The sequence below is a fragment of the Pygocentrus nattereri genome, chromosome 17 (assembly GCF_015220715.1).
Source record: "Pygocentrus nattereri isolate fPygNat1 chromosome 17, fPygNat1.pri, whole genome shotgun sequence".
Taxonomy (NCBI): Eukaryota; Metazoa; Chordata; class Actinopteri; order Characiformes; family Serrasalmidae; genus Pygocentrus; species Pygocentrus nattereri.
In genome coordinates this window covers 16,156,383-16,173,205 of record NC_051227.1, presented here as the reverse complement: position 1 = coordinate 16,173,205, position 16,823 = coordinate 16,156,383, and the positions used below count along the sequence as shown (strand labels likewise).

The 16,823-nt window shown below is 40.1% G+C and overlaps 1 protein-coding gene across 1 annotated transcript in view; it reads right to left on the bottom strand.

The window, feature by feature from the left end:
* Positions 1-16,823, bottom strand: part of si:ch211-267e7.3 (ADAMTS-like protein 2) — a 57,568-nt gene that overhangs the window by 8,346 nt on the left and 32,399 nt on the right. The window contains exons 9-14 of the mRNA XM_037546420.1: positions 11,737-12,163; positions 10,547-10,910; positions 7,643-7,746; positions 6,301-6,427; positions 4,222-4,435; positions 3,888-4,043 (exon numbers count right to left, since the gene is read on the bottom strand). Coding sequence (XP_037402317.1) covers positions 3,888-4,043; positions 4,222-4,435; positions 6,301-6,427; positions 7,643-7,746; positions 10,547-10,910; positions 11,737-12,163 — 1,392 coding nt within the window. The remainder of the gene's footprint in view (positions 1-3,887; positions 4,044-4,221; positions 4,436-6,300; positions 6,428-7,642; positions 7,747-10,546; positions 10,911-11,736; positions 12,164-16,823) is intronic.

Below are 16,823 nucleotides of genomic sequence, written 5' to 3'. Positions count from 1 at the left end.
TTCCAAACACTAAAGTTCATTAGACAGGATTGTGGCTATATTCATACATTTTCAAACATATTTAATAAACACAATTACATGTCGCTGTTGTCAGAAGAAAACCTTGTTTCTCCCATTTTTGACGTTTTTCAGTTTTTGATATAATTCGAAAAAGGCCTTTTGTTTTATACAATGATGATATACATCATTTCATTATGAATGGACCAAAAGAAACGGCCCAAAATGACTTGGAAAATGTCTGGTTCCACTGACTTACATCAAAAGTAAAGTAGGTTTTTTTCCTTCTCCTGTAAAGTTACCATTTTGGAGATACGAGGTTTTGTTCCGACAACAGCGATATAATTATTTGTGCATGGGACATTTCTATTAGCAATATTTCCCCAAACATTTTAAAATAAATAATGTTTGTTTAAGAAAGAAATACATTCTGAAATACATTTTAGTATTTGGAACGTATTGCAGGAAGGAAATCTCTGTAACGTGGAGCGAGGAGGCGGACGCATATGCTGAGATAAGCGACTTTTATTGAGGGCAAATCCAGGGTCGTGGTCGGAACAGTCTGAAGTCAGATGGCCAACACGGAGAGATCGAAAGTCAGACATGACAAACAGAAACACAGAATCCAAAACAATGCCAAAATGTCAAACTTCAAACAGTACATACATCAAACAAACAAAACATCCAGCAAACAATCAGAACATCTAACATCAAACAAAGACCATCGAAAACAAAGGGCAAACACAGGGCTTAAATACATGAGGGTAAACGAGGGACAGGTGGAAACACAGGTAAAGACAATCAGGGGTGGAGTCACAAAACAAGAGGGCAGGACTGAAAACCAAAACAAAAGCACATGGAAAGTAAACACAACAGGAGCACATGAAGGAGTGGGAGGAGCCAAGCGTGACAAAATATGCCAAAACATATTCCAAATGTATTTTTGGAAGACAAGATTAATGGTGCTACACAAGTACAGACAAAATTCAAACTTAAAGATGGTTACTGTCGTTGACTACTGTTCTTAGCTATGTGATGTAGTATAAAGTCTATTTGAGATTACCTAACAAGCTGGTGTGATTTGAGGCAAGCGCTTGATGATTTAGGCATGGAGCTTTCAAACTAGCAAGTGCTGAGATATAGACATTATCTGAATTAGCCTCAGAGCTCCACTGCAGGACAAAAGAAATAGCCTTGTGAGCCAGACTTCTCTCTATTGTTACAGAGTCCATTACAATTTATTGCTTAAGGTAGCCAAGAACTAGAAAATGGAAAGGGTCATTTGATTGACATGCAAAATAATCAACTATAGACCATTTATTTAGTGTGGCATGTAAGGGCAGGCAGCTACAACTACACTCATTGTCCATTTGATCAGCTCCACTTAATATATACACTCACCGGCCACTTTATTAGGTATTGCTAGTAAAATGTTGGACCCTCTTTTGCCTTCAGAACTGCCTTAATTCTTCATGGCATACTTTCAACAAGGTGTTGGAAACAGTCCTCAGAGATTTTGGTCCATGATCCTGCTGACTGTGGAGGCCATTGGAGTACAGTGAGCTCATTGTCATGTTCAAGAAACCAGTTTGAGATGATATGAGCTTTGTGACCTGGTGCATTATCCTGCTGGAAGTAGCCATCAGAAGATGGGTACACTGTGCGAATTGCAGTCTCAGTTTCCTGTTCTTAGCTGACAGGAGTGGCACCCGGTGTGGTCTTCTGCATTCCTTGATTGTAACAAGTGGTTATTTGAGTTGCCTTTCTATCATCTCGAACCAGTCTGCCCATTCTCCTCTGACCTCTCACATCAACAAGGCATTTTTCGTCCACACAACTGACCGCTCACTGGATATTTCCTCTTTTTCGGACCATTCTCTGTAAACCCTAGAGATGGCTGTGCGTGAAAATTCTGAAATACTCAGACCAGCCCGTCTGGCACCAACAACCACGCCACATTCAAAGTCACTTAAATCCCCTTTCTTCCCCGTTCTGATGCTCGGTCTGCACTTCAGCAAGTTGTCTTGACCACCTCTACATGCCTAAATGAATTGAGTTGTGGCCATGTGATTGGCTCATTAGCTATTTGTGTTAATTTATTGTACCTTTATTGTACCTAATAAAGTGGCCAGTGACTGTACATGCACTTTGTAGTTCTACAGTTACAGACTGTAGTCCATCTGTTTCTCTGATACTTTGTTACCCCCTTTTCCCCTGTTCTTCAGTGGTCAGGACCCCCATTGAGCCTCACAGAGCAGGTATTCTTTGGTGATGGATCATTCTCAGCACTGCAATAACACTGACATGGTGGTGGTGTGTTAGTGTGTGTTGTGCGTCCTGTGGGCAGCATCCTGTGACCACTGATGAAGGACTAGAGGATGACGAACACAAACTGTGCAGCAGCAGATGAGCTGTCGCCTCTGACTTTACATCTACAAGGTGGACCGACAAGGAAGGAGTGTCTAATAGAGTGGACAGTGAGTGGACACAGTGTTTAAAAACTCCAGCAGCACTGCTGTGTCTGATCCACTCATACCAGCGCAACACACACTAACACAACACCACGTCAGTGTTACTGCAGTGCTGAGAATGACCCACCATCCAAATAGTACCTGCTCTGTGAGGGCCCATGAGGGTCCTGACCACTGAAGAACAGGGTAAAAGGGGGCTAACAAAGTATCAGAGAAACAGATGGACTACAGTCTGTAACTGTAGAACTACAGAGTGCAGCTATACAGTAAGTGGAGCTGATAAAATGGACATTGAGCGTAGAAACAAGGTCATAATGTTATGCCTGATCATTGTATGTGTTGGGAAACTCAGGAGGATTTCTTGCTCAGAGGCTACAAAATTCTTCAAGCAATCTTGAATAACCTTTGAAGATGTAATGCCACCAACTCTACAATTTTTTTTCTTCAGTACAGCGACTACTTTGCTCTGAAAGGCACAGTCACGGCGCACAGAGATGGCAACACATGGATTTGCGAAAAAAATATAATCCATAGTAGTTGCATCCAGTGTGCAATAGATATCAGATGCTCTGTTTATATGCAGAAGAAGCACAAGAAATAGAGGTGGGTGATTAATTGAATTTGATTTTCAGTTATCATTTTTGCTTCGTCTGGCTCTAATAATGAAGCTGAGAGCTGATCAGAGTTAATGATCTTCTCAGCGAAGCTCGTTCTGCTCGTTAGTTTGTGCTGATGATGCAGTGATTCAGTCACGTGAGCTCATGAGGGTCATTTCAGGACGCTGGTTCATCACATTAATGACAGATCTGAATCAGCTACCTAAACGAGTGTGAACCATCTAGTCAGAGAGATCGGATTTGAGCAAAAAATTGGATTTGAGCTGCAAGGCTTGTAATGTGAACGTAGCTTAATTTGCCGTAATTTATTTTTATTCATCATTTTTATTTATTTACCTCAGTAGGTTGTGGAAGTGCACTACATCATGCTGGATCTTATTTATTTTCATCTTATTCAGTTTTCATTTTATTTTATTTTTTTTTCTATCTATTATTTTATTTATTTATTTTTACTTGCTTTACTAGTTTTTAGTTGAATTATATTTAATGCTTAAGGAAATCCACTGGTAAAAAGACAAGTTTAATAAATGACAAGGTCAATAAATGCAAGATGTTTCCAAAGGCATTGATTAATCATGTTAAATAACCATGATCTCAGTATTGACCAAAATAATCATGATTATGATTTTTACCATAATCAAGCAGCTCTAATAGAAAGCTGAGGCTACTAAAGCAGCCACTTTAGACATCAATCATGTCTCGTCCATTTAATCACACCTGGTATTTCTTTGTCTAGGATGGGAGTAAAAACAGATGGTGTAACGGTCAGCAGACGAAGCAGAAATAAATCAAAGTAACTCACAGGCCCCCAGTCAGAGATGGTCCACCTGCGATCACACGGTGGCCCTTCACACTCCCTCTGGTTGAGTGGACGGGTGGATTCATTACACAGCCGAGTGTCCATCGAACAGCGCACCTCCCTGCTCCTCACTCCACGACCTCCACAGCGCGCTGAACACTGCAATTCCACAATGCACTTACCATCAACTACAGTTTAAAGGCCCACATCCTATATTTCTCTTTATTTTCTTTATATATATATATATGACTGTACAGAGTCCTCAAGACATTACATACAGAATTACAATTTTTACAATAATTACAAATCTAGTTGGTTAAAGAGGAAAGAGGCTGACCTGAGACCAGTCTGACACCTCCCACTGAGGTCCACATGATTTGCTCTTGCATGCTTTGCGTGCCATGGGCTTCTGCAGCTCTGCATCATGGCACAAGTCATCATATACTGAGCTATCGAAGCCCGGAGCCATCATCTTCCAGCAGCGCACTGTCCGAAACTGAAAACCTTCACCACACGTACGGGAACATTCACTCCAGCGGCTGGTCTCCCATCTGCCTCAAACACACGTACAAAAACACTATTATATACAAAACAATATACACATTAAAAACATGTCCAACACTCTACAGTACTGTGCGAAAGTCTTAGGAACCCAAAACACATTTTCAAAATCTATGTATTTGTGTAGTTTGTGTTTATTTGCTGAGAAAAGTGTTAATATTTGAATAAACAAAATGTATAGAATATTAATTAATAATGATTATATATGTATATAAATAACAAATAGTGATTTTCTGGATGTTAGTGTGTCTGTTTAACCATTTTCAAGCCTCTCCTCGAGGAAGCCCAGTATCATATGTAGTTAAAAAGCAGCTCCTGGTTTGATCAATCAGTGCTTCAGTAAATTGAGCTCATGATATAATTGATGATATTAACAAGTCTCTGTGGCGGCTGTGAAGGTGTCAAGGAAAAATATGGACCCAAGAAATTTGTGTTACTTTTTATTGTTTTTATGTTTATTTGAATAATGAATACGACTTTATTCTAATGTATATTGTGATAAACTCACTGCTGAGGTCAATTGTTTAAAAATTTGCTTAGATGCTTAAAACCTTCGGACAGTACTGTACATGCATGACCCATCAAAAGACTGAGGAAACGTAGCGTTTTTTCAGATTGTAAATGGTTTTTATTTAGTGGAAAACAATATAATGTGTAAATATTTGTGACAGTCTTCCTAACTGCATGTTTGGAATAATGAAAAGCCCACCCATTTTGTCCCCTTGTTGCGATGTCACCACACATCACACTTAACCCTTTCAGGTGTTTAAACCACCTTTGTGACAAAAGAGATTTTATCTGTGCTTTTAACTTCGGAAAAGAAATAAAACTGTCAAATAATTATTTAAGCAAACATGCCCTTTATAGCTATGAAGGCAATTTGGCTTTGTTCACATAGCAGGTAAAATTGTCCCAAATCTGATTTTCTCACTAAATGTGATTTTTTTGTTTGTTTGTTACAGTATCTTTTAAATGTGACCTCTAAGAGACTTCAGTCTGACCAGTTCAGCTCCTAAACTGACTCACATGTGCAAAAGAACAGAGCTTCACGTTTCTTCACGTGGCTCATCCAGAGGTAAACAATCACGACTGCCAACAAACGGCAGTCGCTCCTAGAGGATCAGCTTCATCTTCACCAGTATCACAGGAGCTGTCATGAAGCTTCAGTGACTGACAGCTGGGCTCATCACCCAGAATGTGGCCGAACTCACTGTAAAAAGTGCACAGTCACTTCTTCGGTTCGCGGCCTCAGATTCTTTAAACTTTGCTTTCACACTTTTAACTGTTCTTTGACACTGCAGCCTCGTCCTCCTGCGGCCACGTTCGGCCATTTCTTTAGAAATCTCTTCGAACACTGAGGGTTTTCGATGAGTCGCTTCTAATTTTTGTACAGAAACATCAGCCTAAATGTTTGAGTCTCAGCAGCGTGACGAATATTAGATGTAAAAGTCACATGAATTCCGATCTGACTGTTCAGAGCCACATTGCTACGTATCGGATTTCAGTACCACATGTGAAAGCGTTTCTAAATGAAACTGAAAAAGTTTTTGCTGTTCACACTGACACACATCTGTGTCTCACATGAAGAAAAAGATCCGATTTGGGCCACTTTCACCTGCTGTGTGAACAAAGCCTTTGATGAACATGAAGTTGATTGCTGAAAATAAATATATCAAAAGATCACTAAATATCTGTTTTATCTCAATGAAACTTCTGCAAGTACTGTTGCTTACTTCATTTAAAAAAATAACAGTACAAATTTCAATTTCAAAAGCACGTAAGGCCAAACTTTAGGCTGCCAGTAAACACATATCCCTCATATGATGATTGTAGATTATAACTGCACCCCTCTGACCTTGGTGGGCACTCTTTGCCTGTGCAGAATTCATGCGTGGGCTCAGGTCGAGTCAAAGTGTCACAGTAACTTTCGTCCACCTCTGAGCCATCATACTTCACACACAAAGCATACGAGGTGCTGATCCCTGAAAAAAGAGAAAGCAAGAGAGAGAGAGAGAGTGATTGAGAGAAAGGAATATAGAGAAGGACCAGGTCCTCAAGTTTTATGCATTCCTTGGTAAATGCAATTTTGCATTTTTAAACATACATTAAATCTAATAGTATCAATGGATACAAACAACCTCTACTTGAACTGAGTCACAAACACTCCTAAGCCCTACATTCTACATTTCTACACATTTTACATATTTTTTATTTTTCCCTGTGTTTTCACACTTGGGCCGTTTCAGCATCTGAAGTGGACTGAGATCACTGAATTATGGTTTCTACAGCATACACCAATCAGGCATAACATTCTGACCACCTCCTTGTTTCTGCGCTCATTGTCCATTTTATCAGCTCCACTTACTGTATAGCTGCACTTTGTAGTTCTACAGTTACAGACTGTAGTCCATCTGTTTCTCTGCATTAAAAGGAGGTGGTGAACATGCCAAACGAACTCAGACCCCATAAATGAACTGAACTCAGACCACCTCTCTGTGGTTCAAATGATTTGTACATTGTGAAAACAAATCAGCCCAAGTCATAGCACAGGGTAATTTTTCCAATTTTACACTACGCACTTCGGCCAATTGTTTCAGCACGGCCAAGAGGAGAGCAACAGACAGGTCTTGTGGTTCCTCTGGCCACCTGAAAGGTTAGATTTATCAGAGTACTGCCCACTTTGCGAGCGCTGCGCACACAAGTGCTGTTAGGGGTCCGAGTTCTAATGGTGAGTCCCTACACTATACCAATAAAGGTCCTTGGGCAAGACTCCTAACACCACCTTGGCCTCCCAGTGTAAAATGATCAAATTGTAAGTCGCTCTGGATAAGAGCATCAGCCAAATGCCATAAATGTAAATAAATGTAAATGTAAATGAACAAAAAGTGGTCTGATATCTCAGTGGACCAGAAAGAAAACAGTCCTCTTTAGAGTTCACTTACATTATGAACACAAAATGAACTGAGGTCATTTGCAGTTCGGTTCTTTTAAAACGAACTATATGTGAAAACTCTGTTAGAATCACAACCGAGATTAATTCAAAACAGGCAGCTTAATCCCCATATATTGAATGCAGGTACATCAAACTTGGTCATCTAATGATATGGGCCCTTTAACCAAGCAGTTTGATGCATGTGTGCATCTATGTATTTGTGTGTGAGTGTGTCTGCATGCGTAGTGTTGGTTCATAATTGCACCTGTGGTACATGTTGAACTGCAGGGTGCGTACGCAGATACCTTCCATCTGTACATATCAGCCAGACTGACATCATGGTCGAGAGGCACCACCTCAAATTCATTACTGCAGAGGAGAGAGAGGGTGAAAAGGAGAATGAAAGAGAGAAAAAGTGAGTAATCTAAGGTATCACCAGAAACATAGACCAAGATTTAAAGCATATAACAAAAGACAGTTTCTTAGATTTGCTGCTACTAGTCAAGTGTAAATTAGAATGCCAGAAGTAATTCCCACCTAATACTGAATGTATCAAACATCCGGTGCGATGATTCATTGCTTGACAAGTATTTCGCTGCTGTCGGAACAAAACCTTGTATCTCCATTTTTGTTGTTTTTTAGTTTTTAAGATAATTTGAAAATGTCTGTTGCCCTTTACACTGCATGTAAATTTCATGATGAATGCACCAAAAGCAACAGCCCAAAATGACTTGGAAAAAATTCTGGTTCCATTGAATTGCTTTAAAAGTAAAGCAGGTTTTTTCCTTCTCCTGTAAAGTTACCATTTTGGAGATACGAGGTTTTCTTCTGAAAACAGCAATATAATGAAAGTGATGAGTTTATGGGCATAAAAAACAGGACTGGACCCTAATTCATAGAAAATATTCCCAATTTCAATCACAGTCAGGAAAATCCCAATCAGTTTTTCAAGGTGAAAAGTACGTATTTGTACCTTTTCATAATCTGATGCTTTAAAACAGAACAGTAAAATAAAAAGTCTGGAGACGAGACGGGGTGTGTGGAGTCAATACAACTTAGAAAATATAATTTCAATGGAATATGGTACAATTATGTACAATTATGCTTCCTTACTGCCCCAGTGACTGTTTTGCACCTTATTTTTTTAAGAACTGTTTAACACTGTTGAAAGTATTGCACAGATACTGTAAAGAACAAATGGACAACCAGTTCAACCAGTAAAAGCGAACTCAAAACAATTTGTTCATAAGTGGTCAGGGTGAAAAGAGGTCTGAAAATCCATACTTAAAGGGGGCTGGTCACACTGTCAAATCATTTTGCTCAGCCAAGAAAAAAACTTCAGAAGAATAAATTTAAACAACATGGTTATGTGGTTGATGTAGAGTTGTGAGTAACACCTCTGCCTTCTACACCATAGCCTGGGGCTCAATCCCCACCTAGGCAAGCACTTTCACTTCACACTATACCGATAAGAGTCCTTGGGCAAGAATCACAACACTACTTTCTCCTACCTGTGTAAAATGATCAAATTGTTTATCAATTTATTATGTTAATCAATTTATTTTGATAAAATGCAACTAATTACTGTTACTTTTCTAATAGCCTTACAGAGAGTTCAATGCTCAGGGCTTTATAGGCTTTACTGGCTACACCAGTGGTTGGCAACATGCAGCTCTGGAGCCACATGTGGCTCTTTTACTGCTCTGTTGTGGCTCCACAGCAGAATTAGATTTTAAAGTAAAATCCTCCTTTACAATAAAATAGAGCTCTGCTGATCGTTCTAAAACTGTTTTAACAATAAATTATCTTAAATGCTGCAGATAATGTAGAACTGCTAATTCATCCTTTAACCATGAATGTTGGCACGCAGACCTCTGGTCACTATAGCAATGCAGACAACAGTCTTGCCTCACTAGTAGCTAAAGAAAAAGAGAGAGATTTAAGACAAACATTAAAAATTTAGAGATCAATTGACTTATCATCTCTCTGCCAGAGATGCAAGAAAAGCAGCTACAGCTGAGCTAAAGCGTAAAGCAGAGCAAAGTAAGTTGTGCTTTTGTATACACTCACTGGCCACTTTATTAGGTACATGCTAAACATTAGGTATATTGCTAGTAAAAGGTTGGACCCCCTTTTGCCTTCAGAACTGCCTTAATTCTTTGTGGCAGACTTTCAACAAGGTGTTGGAAACATTCCTCAGAGATTTTGGTTGGTTATTTGAGTTACTGTTGCCTTTCTATCTTCTAGAACCAGTCTGCCCATTCTCCTCTGACCTCTCACATCAACAAGGCATTTTCGTCCACACAACTGCCGCTCACTGGATATTTCCTCTTTTTCTGACCGTTCTCTGTACACCCTAGAGATTGTTGTGTGTGAAAATCCCAGTAGATCAGCAGTTTCTGAAATACCCGTCTGGCACCAACAACCACGCCACATTCAAAGTCACTTAAATCACCTTTCTTCCCCATTTTGATGCTCAGTCTGCACTTCAGCAAGTTGTTTTGACCACCTCTACATCCCTAAATGCATTGAGTTGTGGCCATGTGATTGGCTGATTAGCTACGTGTGTTAACAAGCAACCGAACAGTACCTAATAAAGTGGCCGGTGGCAGTCTACACTAGTACTTTAGCTCATGCTGAGACAGATTTACAGCCAAAATGATAAAATGGACAGAGAATGTTGTGGCTCCCAAAGTGGTTTGATTTTCGTTGAAATTATAAAATGGCTCCTCTTAACATTTGGGTTGCTGACCAGTAGACTATACCAATAGCTTACCAGAAAAGTTAGTTTATATTAGCTAAACTAGCTTGCAAACAGGCATAGAACATATAGACAGCAGGTTTTGGTTTAATTAACATCTGTCATAGTTGTATTTTCTAAATTTATACAAAACTGTAAAAAGCACAGTAGCTAGTAATAGTAAAACACAATACTTATTTAGTTAAGTTAGCCAGCCAGATAAGCTAACTGCTTCCTTGGGTTTTCTTTTTTTACAGATACAGTTTTTTTGTAATCTGAAAAAAAAAACATACAAAAACTCTAGAAACAATAAAGTTGGATACTCAATTAGAATTAATCTCAACTAAAAGCAACCATTATGTTTTAATTATACTAAGAAGTATTAGTTGTTTTCCACCTGTGCAAGTCCTACCAAGTGCTATCTCTTACCTCTCAGTGTGAGGGACCTGCACTGGCTCCACCTGGTGGAGCTGAAGGAGGTTAGTGTGGTGGTGTGCGGTGTCATTGGACTGAGAGTCAGAATGCGACCCGAGCACCAGCTCTCCTTCAGAAGTGTGCAGGTCCAGGCTGCCATGAAAAATCTCCAAAGCAAGGCTGTTATCCAGAGAGGAGCTGGAGTTTAGCTTCAGGATGGTACAGTCGGAGCGAGCTGAGGAGTCTGTGCAAGGTGGCTGAGGGCCCACAGCCTGGGACAGCAGCTCATAGAGTAGACTCTTTACCATGGGCTGGCCAACGGCTAGTGTGTCATTTTTTAGACTGGAGGAATCACCGTCAATGAGGTTGGAGTCTGAACCTGGAGAAGAGAAAAGTGCATTTGAAGCACTGCTACTGAAACTGATCCAGCTTCAGAGTGGAATTTCCATAATTGAGGTCGGCAACATGCGTCTCTTTTACTGCCCAGTTGCGGCTCCACAGCAGAATTAGATTGGGAAAGGGAAAAATAAAATAGTCCTCCTTTGCAGTAAAATAAAGCTCTGATGATCGTTCAACACAGTTTAACAATAAATGGTCTTAAACACTGGAATTAATGTAGAACTGCTGATTCACCCTTTAACAATGAAGGTTGGTGTACAGACTTATGTGCATTTGTGCAAGTGGACTTATTTGTATTTATAATCACTCCAGCTTGTTTCCTGATACACTTAATCTACAACCAGAAACTATCAAACACTAAAATGTCACAAAGCTGGAGTCAGCTTCTCATTCAAATTTTCAAACTAGAAGCTGCCAAATGAGAAGTTAATTTAAGCCTCACAAAAATTGAATATTGAGAGACATTTCACAAGAAACTCTTCTACTTTTGAAAAAGTTTCCTGCCGGAGATGCAAGAAAAGCGGCTAAAGCTGAGCTAAAGATTAAAGCAGAGCATAGACTTGAGTATAGACTGATTTCATTCCTAATTCACGTATGTGATTAAGCCACAAATTTCTGACACAACATTCAAACCACATATTTCAGACACAACAATTTTGCATTAACCTTGAGATACATCTGCGATTTTTTACACTCAATATCATGATACCAATATTAACACCGTTGTCATAATCACTGGATATACACCAATCACTACTATGTACTGTCTGGCCCTATAAGGGGTATAAGGGGTTCACTGCACTTACCAAAGCCGCCCTGTGCCACATGGCCGCGAGCGCTGCTCTCCAGCTCATTGTGGAGCTCAGCTGGTCTAAAGGGCAGGACCCTTGCTGGGTCACTGAGGTTGTGAGGGGCCTGGAGCTCCCACCGCACATCTTCTGGATGCACATGCACCTCGACCCGCTCGTTAGAAGCAGCATGGGTGCTCTGGTTCCCTTTCTTTCTTAACTCCTCACGAGCCTCAATCTCATTCCCGGAAAAGGGACGAATTGGAGAAGACACATTGGCCCCAGGCTGCGGAGCAGTTGGGGCTTTGAGAGCGGCAGCCATGATACTGCCCAGCTGAGGCTGATCCAGGGTGGAGGGAGCTGGGGTGGCTGTCCTAGCCTCTGTGATTCGAGGCACTGTGTATTCGTACGTGATGTGAGGCATCTTTCCATTGAGGTTGTAGTACTTCAAAAAGAGGCCAAAAGATAAATTACTCATTTCATATTAAACAAGCTACAGTAGACAGATGTAAAATTCAGGAACCTGCCATTCAAATGTTTGGACACATCTGAATGAATCCTTTGGCCTTCAGAACAGCATAAATTTGCCTGGGTACAAATTCGATGAGATGAAGGATGCAGTGTGCAGGAATGTTGTGCTATCTGGAAAAGAAATGCATTGTGCAGCTGCTGCAAACTGACTGGCTGCCCAGTCCTGCTGCAAACTGCCCTTTCCACCTCTTCCCTAAGACGCTCAAGAGAATTAAGACCTGGCAACTGTTCAAGCCACTGAACCAATTACAACTGAGAACAGGGCCCTAAATTGTGCCAAAGCATACTCAACACCAACTACTGCAGCCCATTCATGCCAAAGTCCAATAAGTAAATGCATTTACATGCAATAAACCAATCATAATCAGATTTCTGCAGTTATCTGATTATTCAAGTGGTCATGTAAACAACATACTCTGATTTCTTAGATCACAGTAATGTCTAGAAATCCGATTAAGAAACCTGAAAAAGAGGCTGGATTTTAGCTCAGTAATCAGATTTCTCAGTGCATGTGAGCTCTTACTCTCATTTCTTTTAGATTTTTCAGTCTGCGCATGTGCAAAACAGACCACGGTACCAGAAATAAGCAAGCAGCATTTACGTTCACCTTTGGAGCGAAGCTGAAACCAACTACATGCTTGACAAAATTAAGGATTTAAATATCTGTTATCTTCTAGATGACATATGTTCATATTTTCAGGTAAAGTGACTCAACATTAAAAAAAGATTCTGCAAATTTATTCATTTATTGACTGGTTGCAAAGTAGAAATCCGATTACTGCCCAACTCATGTAGAGCTGAAGTTTCCCATTATTAACATGCTGATTGGATTACTGACAAAATCTGACTTTCTGCAGTTATCACATTATTAAGTGCAGGTAAACCACTCAGTGGTGTTTTTAGTTCTGCTCACCAGTTTGTTTGTAATGAGCTTGGTTGTATCTCATCTGTTTGTCACCCGATTCTATTGTGATCTACAAGCTGTTACCTGTGAATACCTTTATATACCCTCTCTTTTCAGGCCCTGAACTTCTCTTCTTCTTAATGGTTCATTCCAACCAACTAGCTCATCCTAGGACTCCCATGGCCTCAGCAACATAAGCCAAGCTCTAATTGGACTTAGCTAGACATCACATCCTGATCTCCTCTGTGCTACAAAAATTGCTTAAAGCTGCCCTGAGTATCCACCTCCATTTAGAATCCCCAAGTCTCCAACCAACCCGTCCATGATCTCATGGAGGTATTTAGCAAAACCAAAGCCACATGTCTCCCTTCTCATTACTGCAGGGACTGCACCACTGACCTTCTTGCTGGAGAGACTCATTTGCACAATTGGGTTTATCCTCTGTTGGTAGCAAAAACCATGGATGGTTATATTGAAGAAGTTCACATCAAGACATCTACAACAGCAGAGTAGTGAAGCATGATGGCAACATTACAGTTTACCCCTTTCATCCTAGACATTATCTCTTGTAGCTACTGCCCTCTGGTAAAAGACTCAGGTCCAACCAAACCAGCACAACCAGACATGTTAGCAGCTAGTTAGTTAGTTAGCAGTTAGTTTTTCCCCAGAGCTGTAGTACTCTTTAACTGTACTGGACACCTGGAGCTTAAACTGAAACCAACACATCTAAGAGTCTCAACCCACAAATACCATTACCACTCCTCCTCTCAGGTGCCTGTAGCTACTGAACAGCTCTGTGGTGCACCGTGTTGGTTCTCTGGGCATTTTGAATATGTAGTAATGCCATTTGGATTAACAAACTCTCCTTCAGTACTCGTGTGCTTTGGTAGTGATGTTCTCACACACAACGTCTTGGGCAAACTCTGAGTACCAGAGTACCAGGCAACATTTCTGATAACTGGGACCTTCCTGGATTTACAACCGTGAGAGAGGACAGTTACACCAAACTGAGTGGCAAAGGCCAAGCTGGGGGACTCAGATGGTGTAATCCACGACATGTGACAGTGAAGGACATAATCTGCTGTTGGAATATTGAACTGCTAGCGGTGAGTCTTCAGGCCTATTACATACCCAGGGAACTCTCCCATGCCATTGTTGTGTTTACATTCCTCTTCACGTGGATGCTGAGATGGCATGTGACATCATACACCCATCAATACAACCTTCACAATACTTTCAATTCAATTCAATTCAAGTTTATTTATATAGCGCTTTTTACAACAAGGTTGTCACAAAGCAGCTTTACAGAAAAACAGGTCCACGCCTCTTATGAGCATCACCACAGTGAAGCCAATTTTGTGGTGACTACAGTGGTAAGGAAAAACTCCCTTTAAGAGGAAGAAACCTTAGAAGGGACCAAGGCTCAGTCCGAGGAACCCAACCCCCGTGGGTCGACCCGCACAGAAGAATAAGGCCCACCTGGTTAGATACTTACTACTTAAATACTTCAGACCCAGCACCTGGAGGTTGCTATCTCTGGTGATTTTAACCACATTACACTCCCTATATTTCCTTCAGGATCAATAAACTGTCAGTCTATCTAAAAATTTTTCTCAAAAATTATCTAAAATCTGTCATCCCAGAAAACCAGGTGGGCCTTATTTTTCACTTTGGGTTTTCACATTTCTGATCACTCATGATCAAAAAAAACTAAAGATGGTTAGATTTTGAAATATTTTTCTGAACTTGATAGGGCTTCATGTTAGCTTTAGGAGGCTTATGACACCGTCTTTCAAATATTTGTTAGGCTCAGGTCAGGTTTAACCCCTTACCAAGCCATGGTAAGGCCTGAAGTTGGCAGGGCTGAAGTTTTATCACATGCTTCTAAAACCTCAAAGACAAGCTTCTAAAAGACAAGCTCCGTTAATTTGCACTGAAGTCCCTGTACTTAATGCATAATAAGCTTTAGTATGCAATAAGCCCAGAATATTAAGGAGGTTATTTTTATGTTTTGTGTAGGTCAGTTCAAATGAGTCTCAGTACCAAATGCCTTGAACTGTGAAAATTCCATTTGTGACAAGAAATCCTTCATTTTCCATTTTAATACAGAAATATCTGGGTGCAGTGACTCCTTTCTCAATTAACTGCTTCCTTAGCAAAAAGCCCCATTTACAGAGTCCATCCCTCAAATTCTCCTAGTGTCATGCCATTCAATTTATGTCTCATTTTTTTTCAGCATGCCTTCTCTGGCTACGAATTGCAATGAAAAAAAAAGACAGAGATCCCTCGAAAAGGAACTATATAACTATATGAATCCAGTTATTAATACATCAAATGGAATTCAAGACTAAATGATCCCGGACCATTTCCGAGTTTGGATGAAAATTTCCGTCATGAATATAGTTCTATAGCTGATGCCCTTTCCTGTCTCCTAAAAACTGTGAACATATCAATGGGACCAGTGACCATGAAACCTCTCATGTGCAGCAAAACTGACCTCTAACGCAACTAGTTTGCTGTAAGGATGGAGCATCTGAGTACAGAGTGTGCCATTCAAACTTTGCAAAAATTTCTGGTGGCCCACCTTTGTATAGTATGTATAATGCTGCTTGGTGCAACAACACCAAGTTTCCATGAAGGCTGCAGCAGTAAAACATGCCTTTCCCATGATGACTTATTATAAATATAATTTGACTTCCGGTATTTTACATCATGTTACATCTGGTTTATCCCTCTCTCATAATTCCATCCTCCGGTGATGGACTGGCGACCTGTCCAGGGGGTATTCTATCTTATGCCCAATGACAGCTGGGATAGTGATAATTACACCATTCAATCAGGTTTTTTGTATTAACCTTTCCAAACGGCATCATGTTGAACAAAGATCTAGTCTATGCCTTGTGTTTGGAAAGCCTTTACAGACAAGCTGGGGTTCATGTTGAGCCTCACTTTTGGGTCCCAGTTTTCATTCAACAGGTAGATTAAGGGAACAACCCAAGAGCAGATGTCATTAAGGCTCTCAAGTTGAGTGGTTTCAATTTTTCCAACTGACAGTATTCCCATTACATTACAATTGCGCTGCCACAATGTTCAACTTCAAGTTCATTCAGCAGTGCTGTGTCTCTTTGTAATGATCCACAAGTTTTTAAACACTTTTTGAAACAGTAAAGCACATTAACCAAATGTCACTTAAATGTACTGACTTGACTTCATTTGATTTGTGGTTGTAGTGATGACAAATGAAAGCTGTGGTCTAAACGGCTGAGATACCCTGCTGCATTATTTTCACGTTCAAAATTGCATACTAACACAATAAATAGTATACAAAAATAGCATATATACCACTAAACGTGCACTCATTAGTGTGATAAATGAAGTACAGAAGTGCATGGTTTGGGACGCAGTGTTATATCAGCCAGTGAGACACGATCAGTAGTTCCAATGACGGATTATAGCTTTGCTGTGCTGCTCGTTAGCTGCTCAGTAAACATTTACTGAGGTAAATTGATGAATTTACTGAGGTAAATTGAATTTATTGAGGTAAACTGATTAATTTATTGAGGTAAATTGACTTTATTGAGGTAAATTGGTGAATTTATTGAGGTAATTTGGTGAATTTATTGAGGTAAGCTGATTTTGGCTTCATATTCACCAACTTCTGAAATTCTTT